A 19160-nucleotide genomic window follows, 5' to 3' on the forward strand; every position below is an offset into this window, starting at 1 on the left:
ACTTAGCTACAGCAGCTGAGTAAGCATCGGACTCAGCTGAAATTTCTCATATGCCACCTCATATCTGGGAAACCCCCTGACACTGCTGCTGATCCTAAGTTTATCATATAGCACAGTGTGTCAAAAGTAACAAATCATCTGCAAAAGCATGACTGCACACAAACCAAGAGTTTGCTGGGTGTGCAAGTTATATCACAGAGAGCAAGTTGCAATTTCATGCAGTAATTATGTCACCTGGACTCCTCATAAGTCCAGGATATCACATATTTGTATGACTGCAATAAGACGAAACCAAGTCACTGAGACTTGTGTTTAGTGTTTAAGATACAGGGCAAAAATATACAACACGTGCCAGTGTTTTGCCAGGATACCTGAACAAGTGCCAAAGGAGCTAGCTTGGGAACTGGAAGCAAGACTAGCAATGCAGCACTAAACTGAGGCCTAATGCAAAAAGGTGCATTATGTCAGGCGCAATTTCAGATGTTTGCTTGGCAGTACATTTACATGTTGTACAGACAGAACACTTATTAGGCTACCTACCACCTGTGCACATACACACAAGCACTGAAAAACAAAACAGAAACAAAGGTCTCATGTAGATGATGCACTATCACAGACGTAGGATCAATGCCTCTATACGAAGTAAAGGTAAAGAAAATGCAGGTCAGACATTCGTACGCAAAATCCATGCAAATGCCATAGGATGACTAACCTGAAGAACAGTTAACATTTGAGACACAACCATTAAGGTTTGCAAACTACATGATTTTGTTGAGTACAATATTCATAACCTTAATTCAAATTGCAGTCACAATTATGCTTGTTGCTAAAGAAACAATTCTACCTATTTACAGAACTGGGCAAAGAAAATGAGAAATCCTGCACTTTCCATGCACAATAGACATGATAGATTTAAACTACCTAAATGTTCTCAGGTTATTCTTCAGACAAAATTTAAATCAAATGCTGATCTTTCCTAGAAATGATAGCATTTTAAGGTTTAAAGTAACCTTTCCCTGTTCAGTAATGAAATAAGTCTAACACACTCAGGGGAGGTTTTTCACGTCACTTTCAGATTGAAAAAACAAAACAAGTTGTCATGAAAGACCCAAAATGGACCTGAATCCAGAAATGTAAGTTGTCTTCTTCAGTACAAGAAGACCATGTGCCTGCCCATGCACAATACCATGGGTGTTATTCAGGCAGAACTCGATAGCAGATCTTGTCAGAATGACAGCCGCAGTCCCTGCCGGGCTTCATTGATATCAACACAACAAAAAGGCATCCCTCTGGTAATGGAAAGCTCCCAAAACACTGAAAACTCATGCAATGCCACTTCTTCTCTTCCTGCTTAACAAGTCAAATGATATCTGTCCCTCCATTTTTACTATCACCCATCACCCTCAAGGTTTTTCTGTTTGTGTGTTCAGCTCCTCCTTTCCCTATTTTATCTGCTCTACTTTCTGTTGATGCCCCTTCCTTTCTGAAGACCTCATCTCCTCTTCCCATCGTGCATGAGTGCCAACATCTATCCTGGCAACAAAGTGAGCAGAGCATATGAAGTGTCACAGTAACACAGCCCTCTTAGGCTTCCAGACACAGAGAGATGCTGCTATGAAGCCCCTTCCCTGTCCAAACACAGGGGAAGACAGCAGCTGACATCACAACAATGGCACTACACAAAATGTTTGGAGTCTCCATGCCCATGACCTACAACAGCACAGGTCCAGTCCAGGGTGGTTCTGCCTCTCTGGAAGACATAGCAATGGGTGGCCGAGACTGTTGGGGCAATCCCCTTCCCTTCCCTTCTGCACTTGTGAAAAGTCACCTGGTCACATACTTCCTTAGGGGAGCGGCAGCAGCAACATGGTCCTGCTCCTGGAACTCCTCTCAGCTGTGTGTGTGATCCTCCACAGAGAGCCCACAGCATGGATGAGTCACTTTGTATTGGGGGTGGGGGGGGTGCCTGCACATGCATGTGTGTGTTAGTTATTCAATGGAAGGATGTTGGGTACAGACTTGCTTTAATTCCCCATTTTAGCATGGAGCCTGCAGACAGGGTGCATACCTCTCATGCTCTCCCCATGACTGTAGGTGCAGTGCCAGATGCCCAAGCTGGGTTCTGCTGTCTAGTTTTTCCTCCAGTTAATCCTCTGGACATGTTGGTCCACTGGGGAATGTTTCTGGTGCAGGCCATATCAGCACCCCATCATCCTTTTTACCTATCTTTGTCCCTGCTCCAGAAGTTCCAGATCCCACTATCCCTCCTTTGCTTTTCACTTCCTTATAACTTTTGGGCCATGTTGGTCTTCTCTGAGAATAAAGCTGGCAAAGGTGTTGCTTGAACTCTTTTTCTGATCCACTGCTCTTTAGCTGCAGCTGTGCCTTCCACTCCACTTTTTCAGAGAAGAAGCCTAAAGCACCCACATTTTCTGGGGTGCAGCAGCAGGAAAGCTATGGCAGGGAGCCCAGGCTAGGGATGTTATAGCTCATCACAAGGCTGACAAACATCTTGATTGCTGCATTTTTTGTGGGAAAGAACGTGGAGGCAGTTTCTAGGATTGAAGGATTCTGGCTATGAAGACCCTTTGGAGCTTCATATGAGCTGACATGTCAGCTGAGTGCTGACAGCCTATCAAGCAGCTGACAGGGCACGGTCCTGCTCTAAACAGGGTGCTTCAGCCAAAAGCCTAGGAACAGGACTGGCAGGCCATTTCCTCTGCAAGCTGAAAGGAAAAGCAGGGAAGGAACAGATGCTTCCCAGGGAGAGATGCATGTTTCATTGTTGAGAATAGGGGAGAGCTGATTTCCATACTGCAGGACTTTATCAGCCTGTACTACTCCCCTTCCTTGTCCTTAAAAGTCTCTCCTCTCCAAGCCAGGGGAGCAGAAAGATAGACTTTATCACTCTTCCCTTTGTCAGTTCTCCCTCCTTTGTCACTTCTTGGAAGAGCAGGGCCCAAGATTTACCCTCACCTCTCCCTTTTCCTGCATGGTGTGCTGCTGCTACTTTTCAGCTCTGCTTTTCCTTAGCAAACGACTCAGTCCTAAGTCTGTTAGGTTTCCTGAGGGCCATTGAGCCAGCAGCCAAAGGCATCTGCTGAGAGGAAGATAAAGTCAAAATGGGCATCGAGAGACAGGGAAGAGACAAAGTAACTATGCCCACCTAAAAGGGATAAATGGTCAAATGCCACCAGGTAAATAGTGTCTAGAAGTGAGGAGATTCACTCAGCTTTGCTGTGCCTCTCTGCAAGGGCAGTCTTTGGAACAGTGTTTGGAGGGTGGCATTGCAGACCTCGACCATGACTTTACCCACTGCAAATTTGCCCTCCCTCCCCAAACCAGTTAGCCACTGACCAATTGGTACTGCAGTCATGGGACTCCATAGGGCAACAGCTACACCTGTGAGAGCAGGTTTGGACTCCCAAAATTTCATCCAGTGATGGCAAAGTCATGGCAGTAGCTTGTAACAGCAGCAAGTTCCAATCCACCACACCATCAGTGCAGAGAGGCAACCACCAGCCCTACCAGTCCAACCTTGTGCCCCACACCCACAGTACCCTCCAGTGGATGTTAGGGCACTGCACACAGAAGAGTGAAAACTCAAGGAAGTAAAGCACAGTCCACACCTTCCTCCTCATACAAAAGTAGGGAGGGAACAGGAGGGAGTCAGCTCGTCTGGAGCGTGCTCAACACAGTAGCTGCCACAGCTACAGGAGGACGCTCGTGGGTTTTGCCAGTGGCAAAAAAGTCAGGAGAAGTTGTGAGGCAGTAGGTACAATGGTAGCATGTATGAAAAAACAGGAAGAGAAAACAGATCCGGCAGAAATAGAACAGAAATTAGACTTGTTTCTGCACGTGAAATCTCTTTACAAGTGTCACTGGCAAAGGCAATGACAAACTACAGTCATCTGCATGAGACAGACATTGGGACAAAATGGCACCTCCTAGAGTGGCCCCCAGAAGGGCTTGCAAGCCAAAAAGCAAACACTTTTCAGGTACCTTTCCTTCAGGCTGCTTTGAAACAAATGCAGTGGGATGTTCAGTACAGAAGACGACACGAATTTTGCGTCCAAAGTAAAACCCTCAAAATGCATTTAATGCAGCGTAAACTCACCAGAAGCAACTGCTCCAACCTGACTGTCTACTCCTCTTGCACCCCACTACTGGCTTAAGATAAGCACAGCCTGACACCAGCCAGCGCTGAGCTACACAGACCCTTGGGTCTGACCCACCAAGACACTGCTATAGGTTATGTGAAATAGCTAAATGTCCAACTGTTTCCATCACAATAGAGACTCTTTATTCTTCATGTAGGAAGATAGAAAAAGAAATGCAAACAGAAAAAATCCCGCACAATCAAGGTACATCTACTCAGTGTTTTCTTTTCAGTATGATTAAGAAAAGTGACTTTTCACAGTCAAGAGCAGCTCACACCAACAATTCCTGTTGTCTCTCAAAGGGGCTATCCTCCACTCAGGATTAACCATTTCTAAACCTTTCATTTGCATGAGATTTTAGCCAAACACCACCACTTATGTATAAATGATTAAGAACTCCATTAAATATTGCATAGATTTTGTATATCAACTTTTATCTGGCTGATGTTAAGGAATTTGTAGTAACAAGTCATAAGAAGACTAAGCAGATTACTACAGAGATAACTCCTATAATAAAACCATGAGGCATTTATTATTCAAAGTTACAAGCCACTGTGTGATCTCTGGTTCCAGTTAAGCACAGGGGAAGTTTTGTTTCTGAGAAAACAGGATTGGGCCCCTGTGGCTCAAAGAATTTCACCATTCCCTCAGAAATGCCTGTCTCCAGCCTTGCAGACTGCGAAGTCCAGCTCCTTGGCTCTTGAACAGCATCAGGAGGATGAAAACCACATACAGATTGGAAAAATGTGCAAAGCCAGAGGCAAAGGAAAAGACAGGGCCGCTCAGAAAGATCATGTGCAATTCCTGAGTTGCTGATAGAAAGAAAAAGTTTCTTGGAAGTTCAGAGCTCTTTTTAGACAGATCTGTAACTATTTTTCCATGATGCGAGTGAATTACAACATTCATGTATGTGTGATGTACAGTATGCATCTCTTGCAAGAATTCAATAACTACATTAATAAGAATCTTCAGCTAACACAGTAGATATAATCAATGACTGCGTGCTTAGAATGGAGTATTACAGCTACACATTCTTCAGTCTAAGAATGGGTACAGACTAGGAAAGGTAGCACAAACATGACTATTGCAGCACCTGTATTTTTTCACAGTGTGGAACATGCATAAATAGAAAACATCCTGCAGATGTTCCTTCCCTCCCTAGTCCATTTTTCATTGGCACATACCCACTGCCCAACTACATATGCAAAATCCACGTAGAAAAAGTGGCTATTACATTGCTAGATGTATTTGGGGTGAGATTCCATAAAAGCATCTAAAAGAATACTATGTTTTCAACAACAAGTTGAAAATACAGTTCCAAAGCACATAATACGTGTGCTCTTTAACATATTTGAGACTTCTGATACACATACCATATTGTATCTAAGCTTTCACCTAGCCTGTAATGTATCATTCTAAGACAACATAGCAGTGGCACAGTTCAGTTGCATCTTGAGAAGACAGGCAATACCAGCATATTTTTTTTTCCATTTGAAAGTACATGAAAGGTACAGATCTTTTGCAGGTATGTAACTGTTAAGATATGGGCTAGGAAATTTAATTCATAATATTAACCAGCTTCTTGCTTTAGATTCAGTAAGAAGGGTGCTTTGAAGGCCACAATCTAGGCGCCAGAGCACTGGACTGCCCAGGTCTTATTCCCATTTCTGTCAGAGTCATCACAGGACTTTAGATAAAACTCTTTGTACTTTCTGTTGTAGTACAATTAAGTGTAGCTATAAAGCAAAATGTAAAAGACTGAATGTTCATATCCTCATGAGTTACCCTCTCAATAATATAAATGCATATAGAATACATACATGTATGTATTACACACATTATTGATGTACAGATACAGATATGCTTAAACATATAGAAGAAAGAATGTGTGCATACAGTCTACCATAACAAGGAACTAGATATAATAATTATGGAAAGCGAAGCTTCTATTTAGAAACTAGACTATGTCTAACAGATTTTACTTGAGTTATCCTTATTAAAAAGGCAACCATGGTAAAAAAGTTCAAATTATTCCTAACAATTCTTTAAACCAATTACATTTATGATGTAATTTATTGCATTTATTAAACTACTAACATATGGAATGCTCCTTCTATGTCAAATTGCAAGTTTCCTAGACACACAAGTAAGTTTTATAAACTACTACCACATGAACGTTTCATTTTGCTGCGACTTACAGTGGCAAGTCCTGAAGGGTTACATATTACTACAGACTGTAATTCACTTGAAAGAGAATACCGAGAGAAGCCAAAAAATTTCATTTCTTCACGTTTGCATTAACAGAGAGGACTGAAGCCCAGATCCAGCAAACCCCTTATTTCAATTCCTTTTATCATGTGCATATAATCAAACTAAGTTGAATGGGATATGCACATGGACAAAGCTTAAACGAAGGGGAAGCATTAGCAGAATCTGGGCTACAGAGAAGTAATCCATTGGTCTCTTCTGCTCATCATCTCAGTGCTCTGAACCTGTTACATATTAATCTCCCCTGAAGAAATGTTTTAGTCTGTTGTAGACCATCTATACACAGTCTGGTTCAAGCTATCACATCACATCAATAACCTAACAATATTTTGCCGTGCTAATTTTATTTCATCACTCCTGAGGACAAAATGGTGGTAACAGATCTGGTCATCTTCAAGTACAAAACTCGAATGCTAACTTCATTTATGTTCTATTGCTTACAGAAATGAAAACAGGAAATTAAATAACTTCACCGATGGGGAAACAATTGCTTTTACTAGTCTTAAATCAAATAATAACACCTGCAAATGCAGGGTTGCAGGGTTTGTTCTTTTTTCAGATGTACAGCCACTTGCTCAGAGAAGGAGGGGGGGGTGTTTGGTTTCGATGTTTGGGGTTTTTTTCTTTTAGCAAATGGTGAAGAGAAACAGAAAGCAGAAGCCAGGCACAAATAACTGCTTAATGTAATATACAAATTACCAATAGGAAGAGACGGTAAGCACCAAAGTCAACAACAAGTATTGCATTCTGTAGCAAACAGAATTTCCTGGTAAAAAATGCATACATATTCTAAAGAAAAAATACCTTCTCTACCCTCAACTTGCACACTTTCCAGTGCATGACACTTCCAAGTTCCAATTAGACTTCCTCTTTCCCCCCCTCTGAGGGGAAAACTGAGGGTTTTTTACTAATTTAAGGCTATACACAATGGAAATTTAATCCCAAATTAAGAATATGTCCATACTGAAATGTTTCTTTAACTATTGATTGTAATATAATAACTATGTCTTTTATAAAGGTTCATTAACACATTATTTGTGTCTTGTATTAGAAAAAAAGCAATAAAAATTAATCAAAAGCCCAGCCATAGCAGTTTTAATAAGACTGCAATAAATGTTTTTTGAGCAGCATAACTGGTTCCAAAACATTATCGTATAGTATCCAGAAGCTTGTCAGAACTTGAAAGATAGATATACTTTCAAATCTTTTATATATATATATATATATATGCATACACATAAATATACATACACATACATATAAAAAATGCCTCAAATCAGAAGGTTTTATGTGTGTAGTAAATTTGTTATATTACGAGTATTGTCCTGGTAAAATACATTGTCCTTAAACAGCAACACTTACAATACTCAAGAAAAAAATACAGTGGAAATGCTGGAATGTAACTAATAACTTCAATTTTTAAATAATTTTCTTAATTTTGAATTTTTTTGCTAAAGAGACAAATTCTTGACTGCAAGGATAAAAACCATATGCGCTTGTATTCACTTTATAACTTATGAACTTCTTTGGGACATCTGAAGTATTGCTATTTTTCATTCCGTCAGTCAAAACATCTGGATTTTAGTGGTTTTGTAGCACAAACGGCTTGTTCAGAGTATAGCCTTTCCCCATTTAAAAAAATTTATACCCCCATTTCATTCTCATCACATGGCTAGCATATGTTTCATGCCACTTTATTCAAGGCCAAAACCTGTCGTAACTCATCAGGCCAATGAATTACTATAGGAATGTAAAGCAAGCAAAAAAAGATCCAATCAAGTCAGTAAAAAAAAAAATCCCCTACATACCAAAAAACTCTACACTATTCTGAGGAGAAGGGAAGAGGTAAATAACTATCAGATTCTCGGTTTCCCTCAGAAGGTCATCATAACTGAAGAGGTAGAAGGAGGATGAAGAGGGAGGGCTCAGTTTCTGTAAAACCTGTCATTGCAAGTGAAGTTTTCCAAAATCAGTAGATCAGATAAGAGCAGGGAAGGAATGCAGATTATTCAAATATTTCTCTTTCAAACAAAATAACAAAACAAAACAAACCATGGAGTCACTGTTGAAAACATGGTTGCTTTAAATTAAGGCTATTCCATTTGTCAGCGCATGTCCTTCTTGGGTTCACTCACCGTTTACCTCTTATTTCCAATAAAACTTGGAGATAAGAGAGATACAAGGTGATCGTTATTCAGCTCCTTTTATTTATTATGGAGAAGGATGCAAATAAACAACAATTTTTTTACTTTTGGGCAGGTGATATAATCTTTTCAGGTATTTTTCCAGTAAAGGCCTGAAATACATACACATAGACCCTAATTTGTCTCTTCCAGCTTTGTAGCAAAAGGTTTGCTGCAACACTGATCTAATGCTACTGCCTTTTACTTTCCTCAAATTTTTTATTGTTATAAAATTCAATCATTGCCACTTAGCATTAGTATTGTCTCAAAGTCAGTGAGAAGGCAACCAACTGAGCAACTCTGAAGTGAGGATTAGCCAGCAGAGGGCTAGAAGAACATTCCAACTGCAGATAAAGCTCTTGAGAGTAAGTTGTTAAAGTGTACACCCTCTCCAAGGCATTACCTGCACCCATTGCACGCCACCATTGGTAGTGGCAGGTCTCTGAGACAGAATCACTTGGGGCAACAGCAGAAGAAACGACCAGGGGTAGAAACTTGTCAGAAGAAACCAGATGAAGATGGAGATGACGCAGGACTGGACTGTACAGTGACAGATGAGCCTGACTCAGTGAAGGAATGAGCCTTACAAGATGACAGTGATGTGGGTAGAGTTCAGGAGCTGGATGAGCACACCAGGAATGAAGCTACATGTTATAGTTGGGGTAACCTAGTAGCTCACTGCTGCTGACAGGGGGAAGAACCTGCTCTTCCTCTACACCTCCTCTGGCACTTTGCTGACCCAGCAATGAGCCATCCCATTTACAAACCTATTAATGTCTTTTTGACAATTATGTGATGATTTTATCAATTTAATTTGGGTGAAATCTGGTGTGATTTCACCTGAGGGAGAGCAGCAGCCCACAAGCTTTGGATAGTACAGATGACTAAAGAACAGAACAAAAGATGACACTGTCAAGGGACAACACCGAAGACAGACTGCAATTTCTTGGAAGAGGCCACCTTAGCAGAAACAAGAAAGGTAAGTAAGGCTAATAAGCAGACATTATAGAGCCAACAAGTCAAAATGAGCATATCCACCTCAAGGTTTTCAAATGCCTTAGCAAAGTGCTCCTTATTCCTCAAGTGCCAATCTACACTAGATGATAACCCTTCACTACTATCAATTATCACACTTGCTCAAGAAGTAAAGGACAGTGGCAAATCTAACCATTTTAATTCTGAAGAACCATGCAGATTACCAGTGTTGTGGCACACAATGGAAACTGATGGGTTCTTCATAGCCTGCTTTCCTTGAAAGCGTGGGAAATCTCTCTCTAGACACTTTACTTCCAAGTACGTCAACCCTGTAACATTGGGAAATGTCAGAATGAAGTTTACACTTGCAACCTTAATTCTGTCTTTTGCATCTATGCATTATTTATACAGTACTTAAATAAGTGATCAAACACTATTTTCCATTGGACATCTGCATCAGTGCAGAGCAAGGCTCAAGTTCAGAAATGAGTAAAAATGTGTAATAAAGGAGCGCATTTCTTTACATTCCTTCAGCTGCCTATGTCAGAAGGTAAACAGTAACCAAAGACAGCAAGCAAGCAAAGGTAAGTTTCTGGCTAACATAGCAGAGAAATGACCAGCAGGACAGTATTTTATCCCTGTTTTCAACAGAGTGATGCTAAGGGAATGAGTTCATAACAGTGTGAGCTGATTTAAAGAAGGTCCTATTTCTTTTCCTGACTGCACACTCCCACCACATCTACCAGCTCCAGCATCTTCAGACCCTTCCACAAGACATTGATCTGGCAGAGGATAACCAAACAAAAAGACTGCATAGCCTTCTGCCAGATCCGTGAGTTAAATCAATTCACAGAGCTGACAGAAGGTGAGAGAGGGGAGCAATATCTCCCCACACATACCTGCAGAAAACTTAGGCCCACCTAGCTGCCTGTGATACTGCAGTTAAAACGCAGACCACATTCTGGAAGTGATCTCTGATTATCTGGATATCAGATTTGAGAATACATGCAGTACCAAACTGCAAATATGACCAGCATCCACCTTTACATCTAAAGTCAACAAGAGCTGCTTTTGGAACACATGAAGTAATGCTAAGAACTTGGAAAACTTCTGGCAGTAATCTGTGTATTAGCTCCCACTTGCAACATGGAGATAATGACATCCTTCTTACTATTAAGATTAAATGCTCATGAGAGATACAGTTACCAGAGCGGTAAACATTATAGAAAAGCCCCAGAGAAAAATGAGTACCTGTCTTCAGAGCAAGGCTCACTAATGTTGTAAATGAGGCCTAGAATAAGGATACAATAAAGCACTCTGCAACCACTCATAATTTAGCATGGTTTATTCTAAAAAACTAATGAAGCAGAAAACCTGTGAAAAAAATGTCAGGATGTATATACACACTGAAAGGGCTAAAGTAGATTCACAGAAGACAGACTTCAAATCCAAATGTTCTTTTTACATGGCTGTGAGGATTTAATTTTTAGAAGCCTCTGAATCCACACAGGCATAGCTGAAACACTCATCATTAACTCTGGTTTCTGCAGAGGTTATTTCTGAGCAAAAATATAAATGAACCAGCGATGCTGTCACCATTGAGAAAAAACCTGGAATGTCGTAACACTAGGTAATGCAATGTGAGCCTTTATACAGCCAATGACATGAATAGGGAGGGAGCTGCATAACCACAAGCTGCTGCCCTGCCAATCCTGAGAGCACATATTTGTGAGTGATACTAAGGAAAAAAGCAGGAAGAACAGCTCCATCCCCTCCCCATCTGCCTGGCATCTTCAGAGACTGGAGTGATGGGGATACAACATGCCAAAGCAGAACTCAATGGGAGCTGGATAGCTTACACTCTTTGGCGAGCCAAAGAATTTGATAAAAGTACTTCAATTACAGTCTCCTTAAAACCATGCCTCCTAAAATCATAATAAAGCAATCTATGATGAGTAAGAAAAACGTACAAGTATGCTTTACAACAAACCCATCCATTTAATCAGACTTGGAAAGTCTGGGTTTAATTTTTTGCTCTGTGCCAGACATCCTATGTGCCTGAGGCAAGTCACATTGCTATCGCATGTACTGATTCTTCCTCCATACAGTGACAAAGACGAGACTCATGAGGTATCGGGAGAATGCACACGCTAAAGCTTGTGAGGTAGTCAGACAAAACAGTGATGAGCATCCCAGAATAGCCCACAGAAGTGTGTCCTCAATACTAATTCATTTTCACTAATGACACAATGTACAGCTTATCTCAGTAAAAGCTGTCAAACTATCAAAGGACATAAACAGTTCACTTCAAAATAAAAATACATAAACATAGAAACAACTGCAATACATAAACATGAAAAAAATTCCTCTCATTTGTTTGGTGCTCTCAATAACTGCAGTGCATCCCAGTCAGTGTAACGAAAAACATAAGAATCCATGAGTGTGGGAGATAGGCACTAAGAAAAGTCTGTGAAGACAAAACTTCTTAGCTCCCACATTGCATAAAAAAATGCACTCCTGTCCAACTGCCTATTCCAATCCTCCACCTTTTTCCAAGTTCAAGTTCACTTGCAGCAAATTTTAAAAAACAACAAATTCATATTACTCTGGGATGAACATACTGAACTGCACTAGAGGCGTCACATCAAGCGACGTACCAGCAGCTCTTTGTCTCACACAGTGAGACACATACCACTTTGGCTTTTCCTTTGACCTGACTTGCAAAACAAGAGAAGCAGCAGCACACCGCAGGGCAAAAGCATAGAGGCTCTAGCTGGCATCCTGCCAACTAGCTGTAACAGATTTTGGTACTGTGTTGTTTTATATATAGCAAGAAGCAGGTCCCAGCCTTCTGCTCAAGCTTCAGATTTCCAAATGGTGTGAGGAGTAATTGCTTGGAGAACAGGCTAATTTTGAAGTGAAAGAGGGCACAGGCGATGGTGTGAGCAATACTGGCAGAGATGCTTGATGTCAATCAGGAAGGAAAGAAATGGAATATCTGTGGATTGTCATGTGAATTAAAAGCAAGACTATTTCAAACAGAAAAAAAACAACAAAGGTAAAAATTGCATGTAGACCTTCACCCCTTTGATGCATTAGGTCTTCAGTGTCTCCCACTACCCTGTTTCCACCCCCATGGGTGCACCTCTAAGTATTTGTAACCATGTAGGAGTTATGTAAGCTATGTTAGCAAAACTGAAAACACTAACTTCAACCTCTCAAAATACTCCTGAGGGAGCACAGGGAGCAGAAGGGGAGTAAGAAAAGAGAGCAGTAAAGTATATAACCTGGCAGACCCGAATTGCTTTACCATACGAAACTTGGATAAAATGCAAATTAAGGAAACAATCATCCATATTAAAGTAACACACACACAAAGAAAAAAGTAGGGGGGTAAAGGAACCTAAAATCTGATAGCCTATAACTAGCTCTAAGGTTAAAAATTTACAGAAAATTCTCAATCAGATCTCTGCACATAAGCATTATGACTGAAGGCATTTACTTAAAGAAACCAAAGACATTTTAAAAACTAACTACTATTCAAAAAACATTATGGAGCAATTAACATGTTAATTTGAATAGAAAAAAAATCTAAAGAAAAACATTGTGTACTTACTATCATTTAGTGTCGTGAAGTCCAGGAATTGATATTCATAGCAAACATCTATCTTGGTTTCTACCTGTGGCCTCTTCAAAGTTGAATAGATATTACCAGGTCGTTTTTCATCATGCTTCTCTAGTTTGTTCAATCCACAACCCATTTCAGCAGCTCCTGATACAAGGAGGCAGGGAAAGGGAAAAGAGAAAATGTATCAACACCTTTCCTTCTGTTTTTTTCTTTCTGGTTTCATGCACCACACTACTGCATTATGGTGATTTTTAGTTTTTAAATACAAGCTACCTACAAACTATATGAAATAGTGTAATTAAATAAATGCTCAGATAGTAACTGAAGTATATACTACTCATACCAACCTTCAGGCATGCTATTATTTTATTGGAAAATTGACAGTTTAATGCATGTATTTTGCATCTTTCAAATTTATTCAATAGTATACTCTGGAAGACACATTTTCCATTATAAAAAGGGGCTGAAAATGCAAAATAACTTGCTAATATAAGGGTTGACAACTTAATAACAATTTCTATACATGCAGTTACTATGAGAGCAGATAGTATTATCTTTTACACAGATCTCTGTAACACTCAAATTAATATCTAGACTTGTAATTCAATAGAAAAAGCAGGTTTGCAGAGAACTACCAGCATTTAGAAGACTACCTCACTTCCTTCCACCTCATTTTTTCAGGTAAACCACCAGAAATAGTGGCACTTTATAGAAGCCATCTTCAAATCAGAAGAGGCACATGGCCACAGAACTGGACTAGATAAATCTAGTTCTCTTTAATAAGCTGCCAGCCCACAACATTTTAAAGCATTACTCCTTACAACCATTTCTGCTACACAGTAAATGTTTCTCAATATCCTGCATATTATGGCTCATCTGAGTATGAAAGGATGGAAGAATTGCTCTGTGAAAATACTCAGATGATCCAAATCCTCTCTTTCCTCTTCAACAACACTGGTTGGACTGAGGCAAATTATTTCAACCAGCAGTGAGTATGAAAAGATAAAGACACACCAGCTAGGCACCTCAGGTTTTTCATTACAGCCCACCCAATATTCTGCTTCCGCAGAGTAACTCATGCTTTGGGGATGGGGAGGGAAATGCAGAATAAACACTCAGTGACGAAGAGGAGCTCCCACAGGCCACCCCAGACACTTTGAGGCATGGGATCCTTCAGTGTAAACATGCTGCATGAAGCATCACAAAGATCAGTGTTTCAGCCTCCCTGCAACCTCTGACAGACAGCAACAAGCACCTGAAAAACTTCAGTCACAGACTAGGGCTGCCTTTACCTTGACAGTTAATAAATATAAAGTGGAGAATGAAAAACCAGTTCAGGTTCCCTATCTCCAAAGAGGTGCTTGTAAGCTTATGCCACAGCTCCATCCCCCAAATAGCTAGAAAGCTGGTCAAATTTCCAGTCCCAATGTATTTGGAATCTACTTGTAGAAATTTATTTATACTTACATTGTGCTTTAACTTTTATTTTTGTCCCTCCTTTGTATTTCCTTGTGAAATCATTTTTATGATTAGTTACCAAATCCCTTCCCATATTGTGCTAGGACAAATGTGCTCAAGTCCTTTCCTGCCACTTACAAGACAGGATCTCTCCTCCCTTCATCACCCCACTCACTCTCATATGCATCACTCCTGTTTTCATTTTTCTGTGAACACAGGTGACCACAGGCTCAAAATGAGATATTAACAAGGCCTATTAAAATAACATTGATGCTTCCCTGTCTCTACTACAAATAACATGCTTACAGCACCCAAATCATCACTGACAGATGAATCACATTCACAGTTTACCACCAGCTTCCTAGTAGACAAAGAACCCATTTCTCTTTATTTTTATCCAACACAGCTAATTGAGGAGTTTCGAACTCATCCCCTATAACTTTGCTCTATTCCTTTGCATTTCTACTACTCAGTAATAAAATCATCCCATTCTCCTGCACCCCTGAAGAGCTGGAAGTCTTTCCATGCTCAGCAATGCTGCCCACCTTCATATCATTTGCAGACTCCGTAAGTGCACACCTACATCTTATTGCAAAGTCACTAATAAATACATCAAAATAGGACTGACCAACACATCAAACCTTAAAAAAATACCACAGTAAGTATTTGATCACACAGAAACTAGAAGCAGAAAACACATTTTCTAGAAAGACCTGCAGCATCAAGAAAAATGGATGATGTGTCATATGTGTTCCTGAACTTTAAATATTTGGTGGATTCATCCAACAGAAAACAACCTTCCCTGCTTATTTTGAGAGAAAAGTAAAAACTACTTTATTTTAACAATTTCTATAAATGAAAGCTAGGTTTGGGGATTTTTATTTTTTTCTTTTGGCATTTAAGGTCAAAAATCCTCAGGATCTTTTTCTCTTCCCAAAGTGCTACTTTCTACTTTTTTTTTTTTTTGTAATGACAACTACTACCATTAAGTAAAGAAAAGGATTATTCTTTCATATATACAGCTGCTTCTTTCTTTTGCCTGTGCAATATGATTAGCTTAAGTCTAAAATGTTATTTATTTTAACATATAAATGTATATTGTATATTAATGTGCCTAACAAGATACTATATGTATTTCCACAGACTGTAATGAAACACATCTAGCAGCATACTTGTGCTTTAATATATTGTAGAGTGACGAATTAAGATAGCAATAAGTGTTAGCAAGTGTATCAAATTTCCTGTTTCAGCAATGGCCCAGTAATTCTTACACATCATAAGTATACAGTACAGCATTTTGCAAGGAAAAAAATTCCATTTCAGAGGTCATTAAGCCGCAGTGCCTGCAACCCTTAGTTATAAAAAGAGTTTGAAATCCACAGGACTCTTCAGACAGTGATGGCTGCAGAAGGAGGCCTTGGGGACTCAGTATTTCACATCACAGAGAGTTTTGCATTCTTTCCTAAATTGGGGTGAAAGTGCTAGAAAATACAAGCCTGCTCCTCCAGCAGCAGCCACAGACACTCTCCTGTTCTTCTCTAGCAAACATTTCCTCAGCCCTTTTGAGAAAACCAGTCCATCCTCATCGCCCATGCAAGTAGTGATCTCTGCAAACTGCCAACCCACAAGTCATTCAGCACAGAGATACCTGCCCACTTGGGACTCGACTGAAAACATACATTTTTTGTATTAATTCACTGAGTTTCTGCTTACCAGAAGACTGATTTTCACCTTCCTGCTGCTTGGCTAAAACTTCAGTTAGTACCTTGAGGATAAATACTTCCCCATATTTTGTTAAGCATAGACAATTATATTTATGTTACTAAAGCACACATACAGAAAAGGATGTTTTCACTTGAATAAAAATGAGGTATCTGTAGAAAAAATAAGTTTCACAACTTCTCAATCTTTTCCACAGTAATTAGGATGCAAGTGCTGCAGCAGTAGAAAATAAATCTTAAGAAATAAAGTTCCTACTTTAATACAGGAATCTAAGTATTAAAAAAATTCCAGAGTTGTATTAATTCTTAAAGTTTTCTCAAAGATACTGATGACGTGTGTATGACAAGTAGTCACTGAATCACCAAATTCTGCTCAATGTTATCCCACAAACTTCCTATTGGGACAGCTTGCTTTATAACCTTCCAAAGACTTTTAACATTAGTTATTACCCTCTTCCTTCCTTTCCTCTGCAGCAAAGTTAGTGCTGTTCAGTCTTTCCACCCTTGTCTGAAAACATCTCCTTGCTTTTCAGTTACAAATCTAGTTGTCAACAGGACATTATTCACCTTCTTAATTTTCTACATTGAAGTTCTCAGACAGTGCTGTAAGAAATGTTCATCACTGATGCATTCAAAGTAATCTAAACTCACTTCAACCCCCTTTTTCAGCAGGTATATTGTTTTGCTATAAGGGATGCTTAAGGCTACTGTACTACATACATTTATCCTGGCTTTCTATATCCGCATGTGAATTCCACTTTTTCTTATTCAGTATTAAAACAAAATATTATCATTAATATTCACTTTTTAGTAAATTAAAAACAATATTTCAAAAACACTGCCAAATTTTGAAATATTTTTTGCTCTACAGTAGGTTCTAAGAGAAAATTTTTCATTAATGTAAAAATTATCAACTCACTAGTTCCTCCATACTTACAAGAAATACGTTGAGTGAGAGAAAAAGTAACATCTAACATCTAATGAAGAATATTAACCACTAAAATTAAGATTTAGCTATGGGCTCTTACAGCTACACATGCTGGAAAAACTAATTCTGTCCACAAACTCACTTAGATTGAGAATTAATCTTACATGTGCCCTATGATCTTTATAATCTCTAAAATTGTTCTTGTGTTCAGCCACGTGATGATAAAACTAGAACTGAAACCCAGATCTAACAACAGATTGGGGGGGTTTTTTTGTCTGTATCTCATTTTAATTTTGTGAAACTTCAAAAATGGAAGCCGTGATGAGTTGCAGAACAACAGGAAAGCCTACAGTCAATTAATTCCTAAGTTCATCTTGTGAATGACAGCAAAGGCCCCCATTGATTAAGAAACAAGCAGCTTGCTTCTTTAAACTGAGTTCAAAAATTTAATCCAGGATTTGTACGTCCCGAGCAAATGCCCAACTTGCAAGCCACAGAATAAGCTTCTTGCTGCCACCTCCTCTTCCCCATTACTGTCCTTCATCATGTGTTTTTGGAGAACGTCTGGAGGAACAGGACAGAGACGCACCCCAGCATGGCAAATGACCTGCTCCTGAACACTCCTTCCCAACGCAAGTTTTATTGAAACTGGTACCATTCTTTCCCATGAGAAAAAAAAAAACCTACAATGAATTGTACTCAGCAGGAGAAAAAAAACAGTATTTCCACTTTCAAGCACCTCTGTGATCCATGAAAACAACTGTATCTTGAATAAAACATAGTAATTTTTATAGCTCTCAGAGATCTGCCAAGTTTTCAACTCATCATCTCTGAACCTAAGCTTTGTTAAAACACCCTCACCAGCTTGGGTTTGCTTTCTCATTTTACCAGCTTGTGTTCAAAATAGATGAAATACAACAAGTTCAGAATTAGCAAAGAAGAACAACAAGCATAAAATAATATCATGTCGCTAACAACTTATTTTTGTCAACAGTGGTTGAGGCCCCAGGATTCCTTTTCAGCAGGGAAAGAGCACAAAGAAGAGAAGAAAAAAACCCTTGCCTTCTATCTGATTTTCTGTTCGGGGTTTTTGGGGGAACAAATTGAGGTAATTTTCTGATGCATCACCCCCTCCTTTCATAGAACTCCATAACAATTTATCTCCAAGGAATAGTAATGAAAATTACACTGAAACATAGCAGAGCCACATGGCTACTGGAAGCTTGAATAGATTACCAGACTAAGTAATTTAAGTGATGTTTATCAACTAAGTATATATTGGCTAAACAGTTTATTTCAACTATATCAATATTACAGAAAGCTTTATATCAATGACTACCTACAGCTAGTGATTGAAATTATTTGAAAAGAATCGCTAAACAATTCTTTTAAATACTTATAATATCGGAGTCAACTTCTAAGTATATAGCATTAGACTGAATATTCTAATACACATGTAAGTGCAATACACTGACACCTGAAATAGAAACAAGGTAATTTTAATACTTACAATGGCATCCAAAGAAAACATACAGGCAAATTATGCTACTGCCAGCTTGTTTTTAAGTGCAATTACTGAGAACATGCTTGCTTCCATTATTACATTTAAAATATTTATTGTCCAGAACTAGTGACCTCATTTTGTAAGTTTTATCATGAATTAATTTATTTTTTAAAATACGTATCATAAGTTACTGCTAAAGTTCCTTTCACAAAATTATGGAATACAGTGTTCTTACTGATGAGTGCAGCAGCTGGGAAACAAGATAACTGCAATGTATTAATAGGTTTTCTCTCTTGATTTTGGTTAAGTCCTTTCATCCTGGTTCTTCCTTCCAT

At 39.1% G+C, this 19160-nt stretch overlaps 1 protein-coding gene across 1 annotated transcript in view; it reads right to left on the bottom strand.

Annotated features, from left to right (window-relative positions):
• The window catches only part of RFTN1 (raftlin, lipid raft linker 1), an 83477-nt gene extending 70130 nt beyond the window's left edge, over positions 1-13347 (bottom strand). Inside the window, exon 1 of the mRNA XM_010585909.1 lies at positions 13203-13347. Within this exon, the coding sequence (XP_010584211.1) occupies positions 13203-13347 (145 nt within the window). The remainder of the gene's footprint in view (positions 1-13202) is intronic.
• Between the last annotated feature and the right edge of the window lie 5813 nt (positions 13348-19160).

Source organism: Haliaeetus leucocephalus, unplaced genomic scaffold (genome assembly GCF_000737465.1).
Source record: "Haliaeetus leucocephalus isolate CR32 unplaced genomic scaffold, Haliaeetus_leucocephalus-4.0 Scaffold135, whole genome shotgun sequence".
Taxonomy (NCBI): domain Eukaryota; kingdom Metazoa; phylum Chordata; class Aves; order Accipitriformes; family Accipitridae; genus Haliaeetus; species Haliaeetus leucocephalus.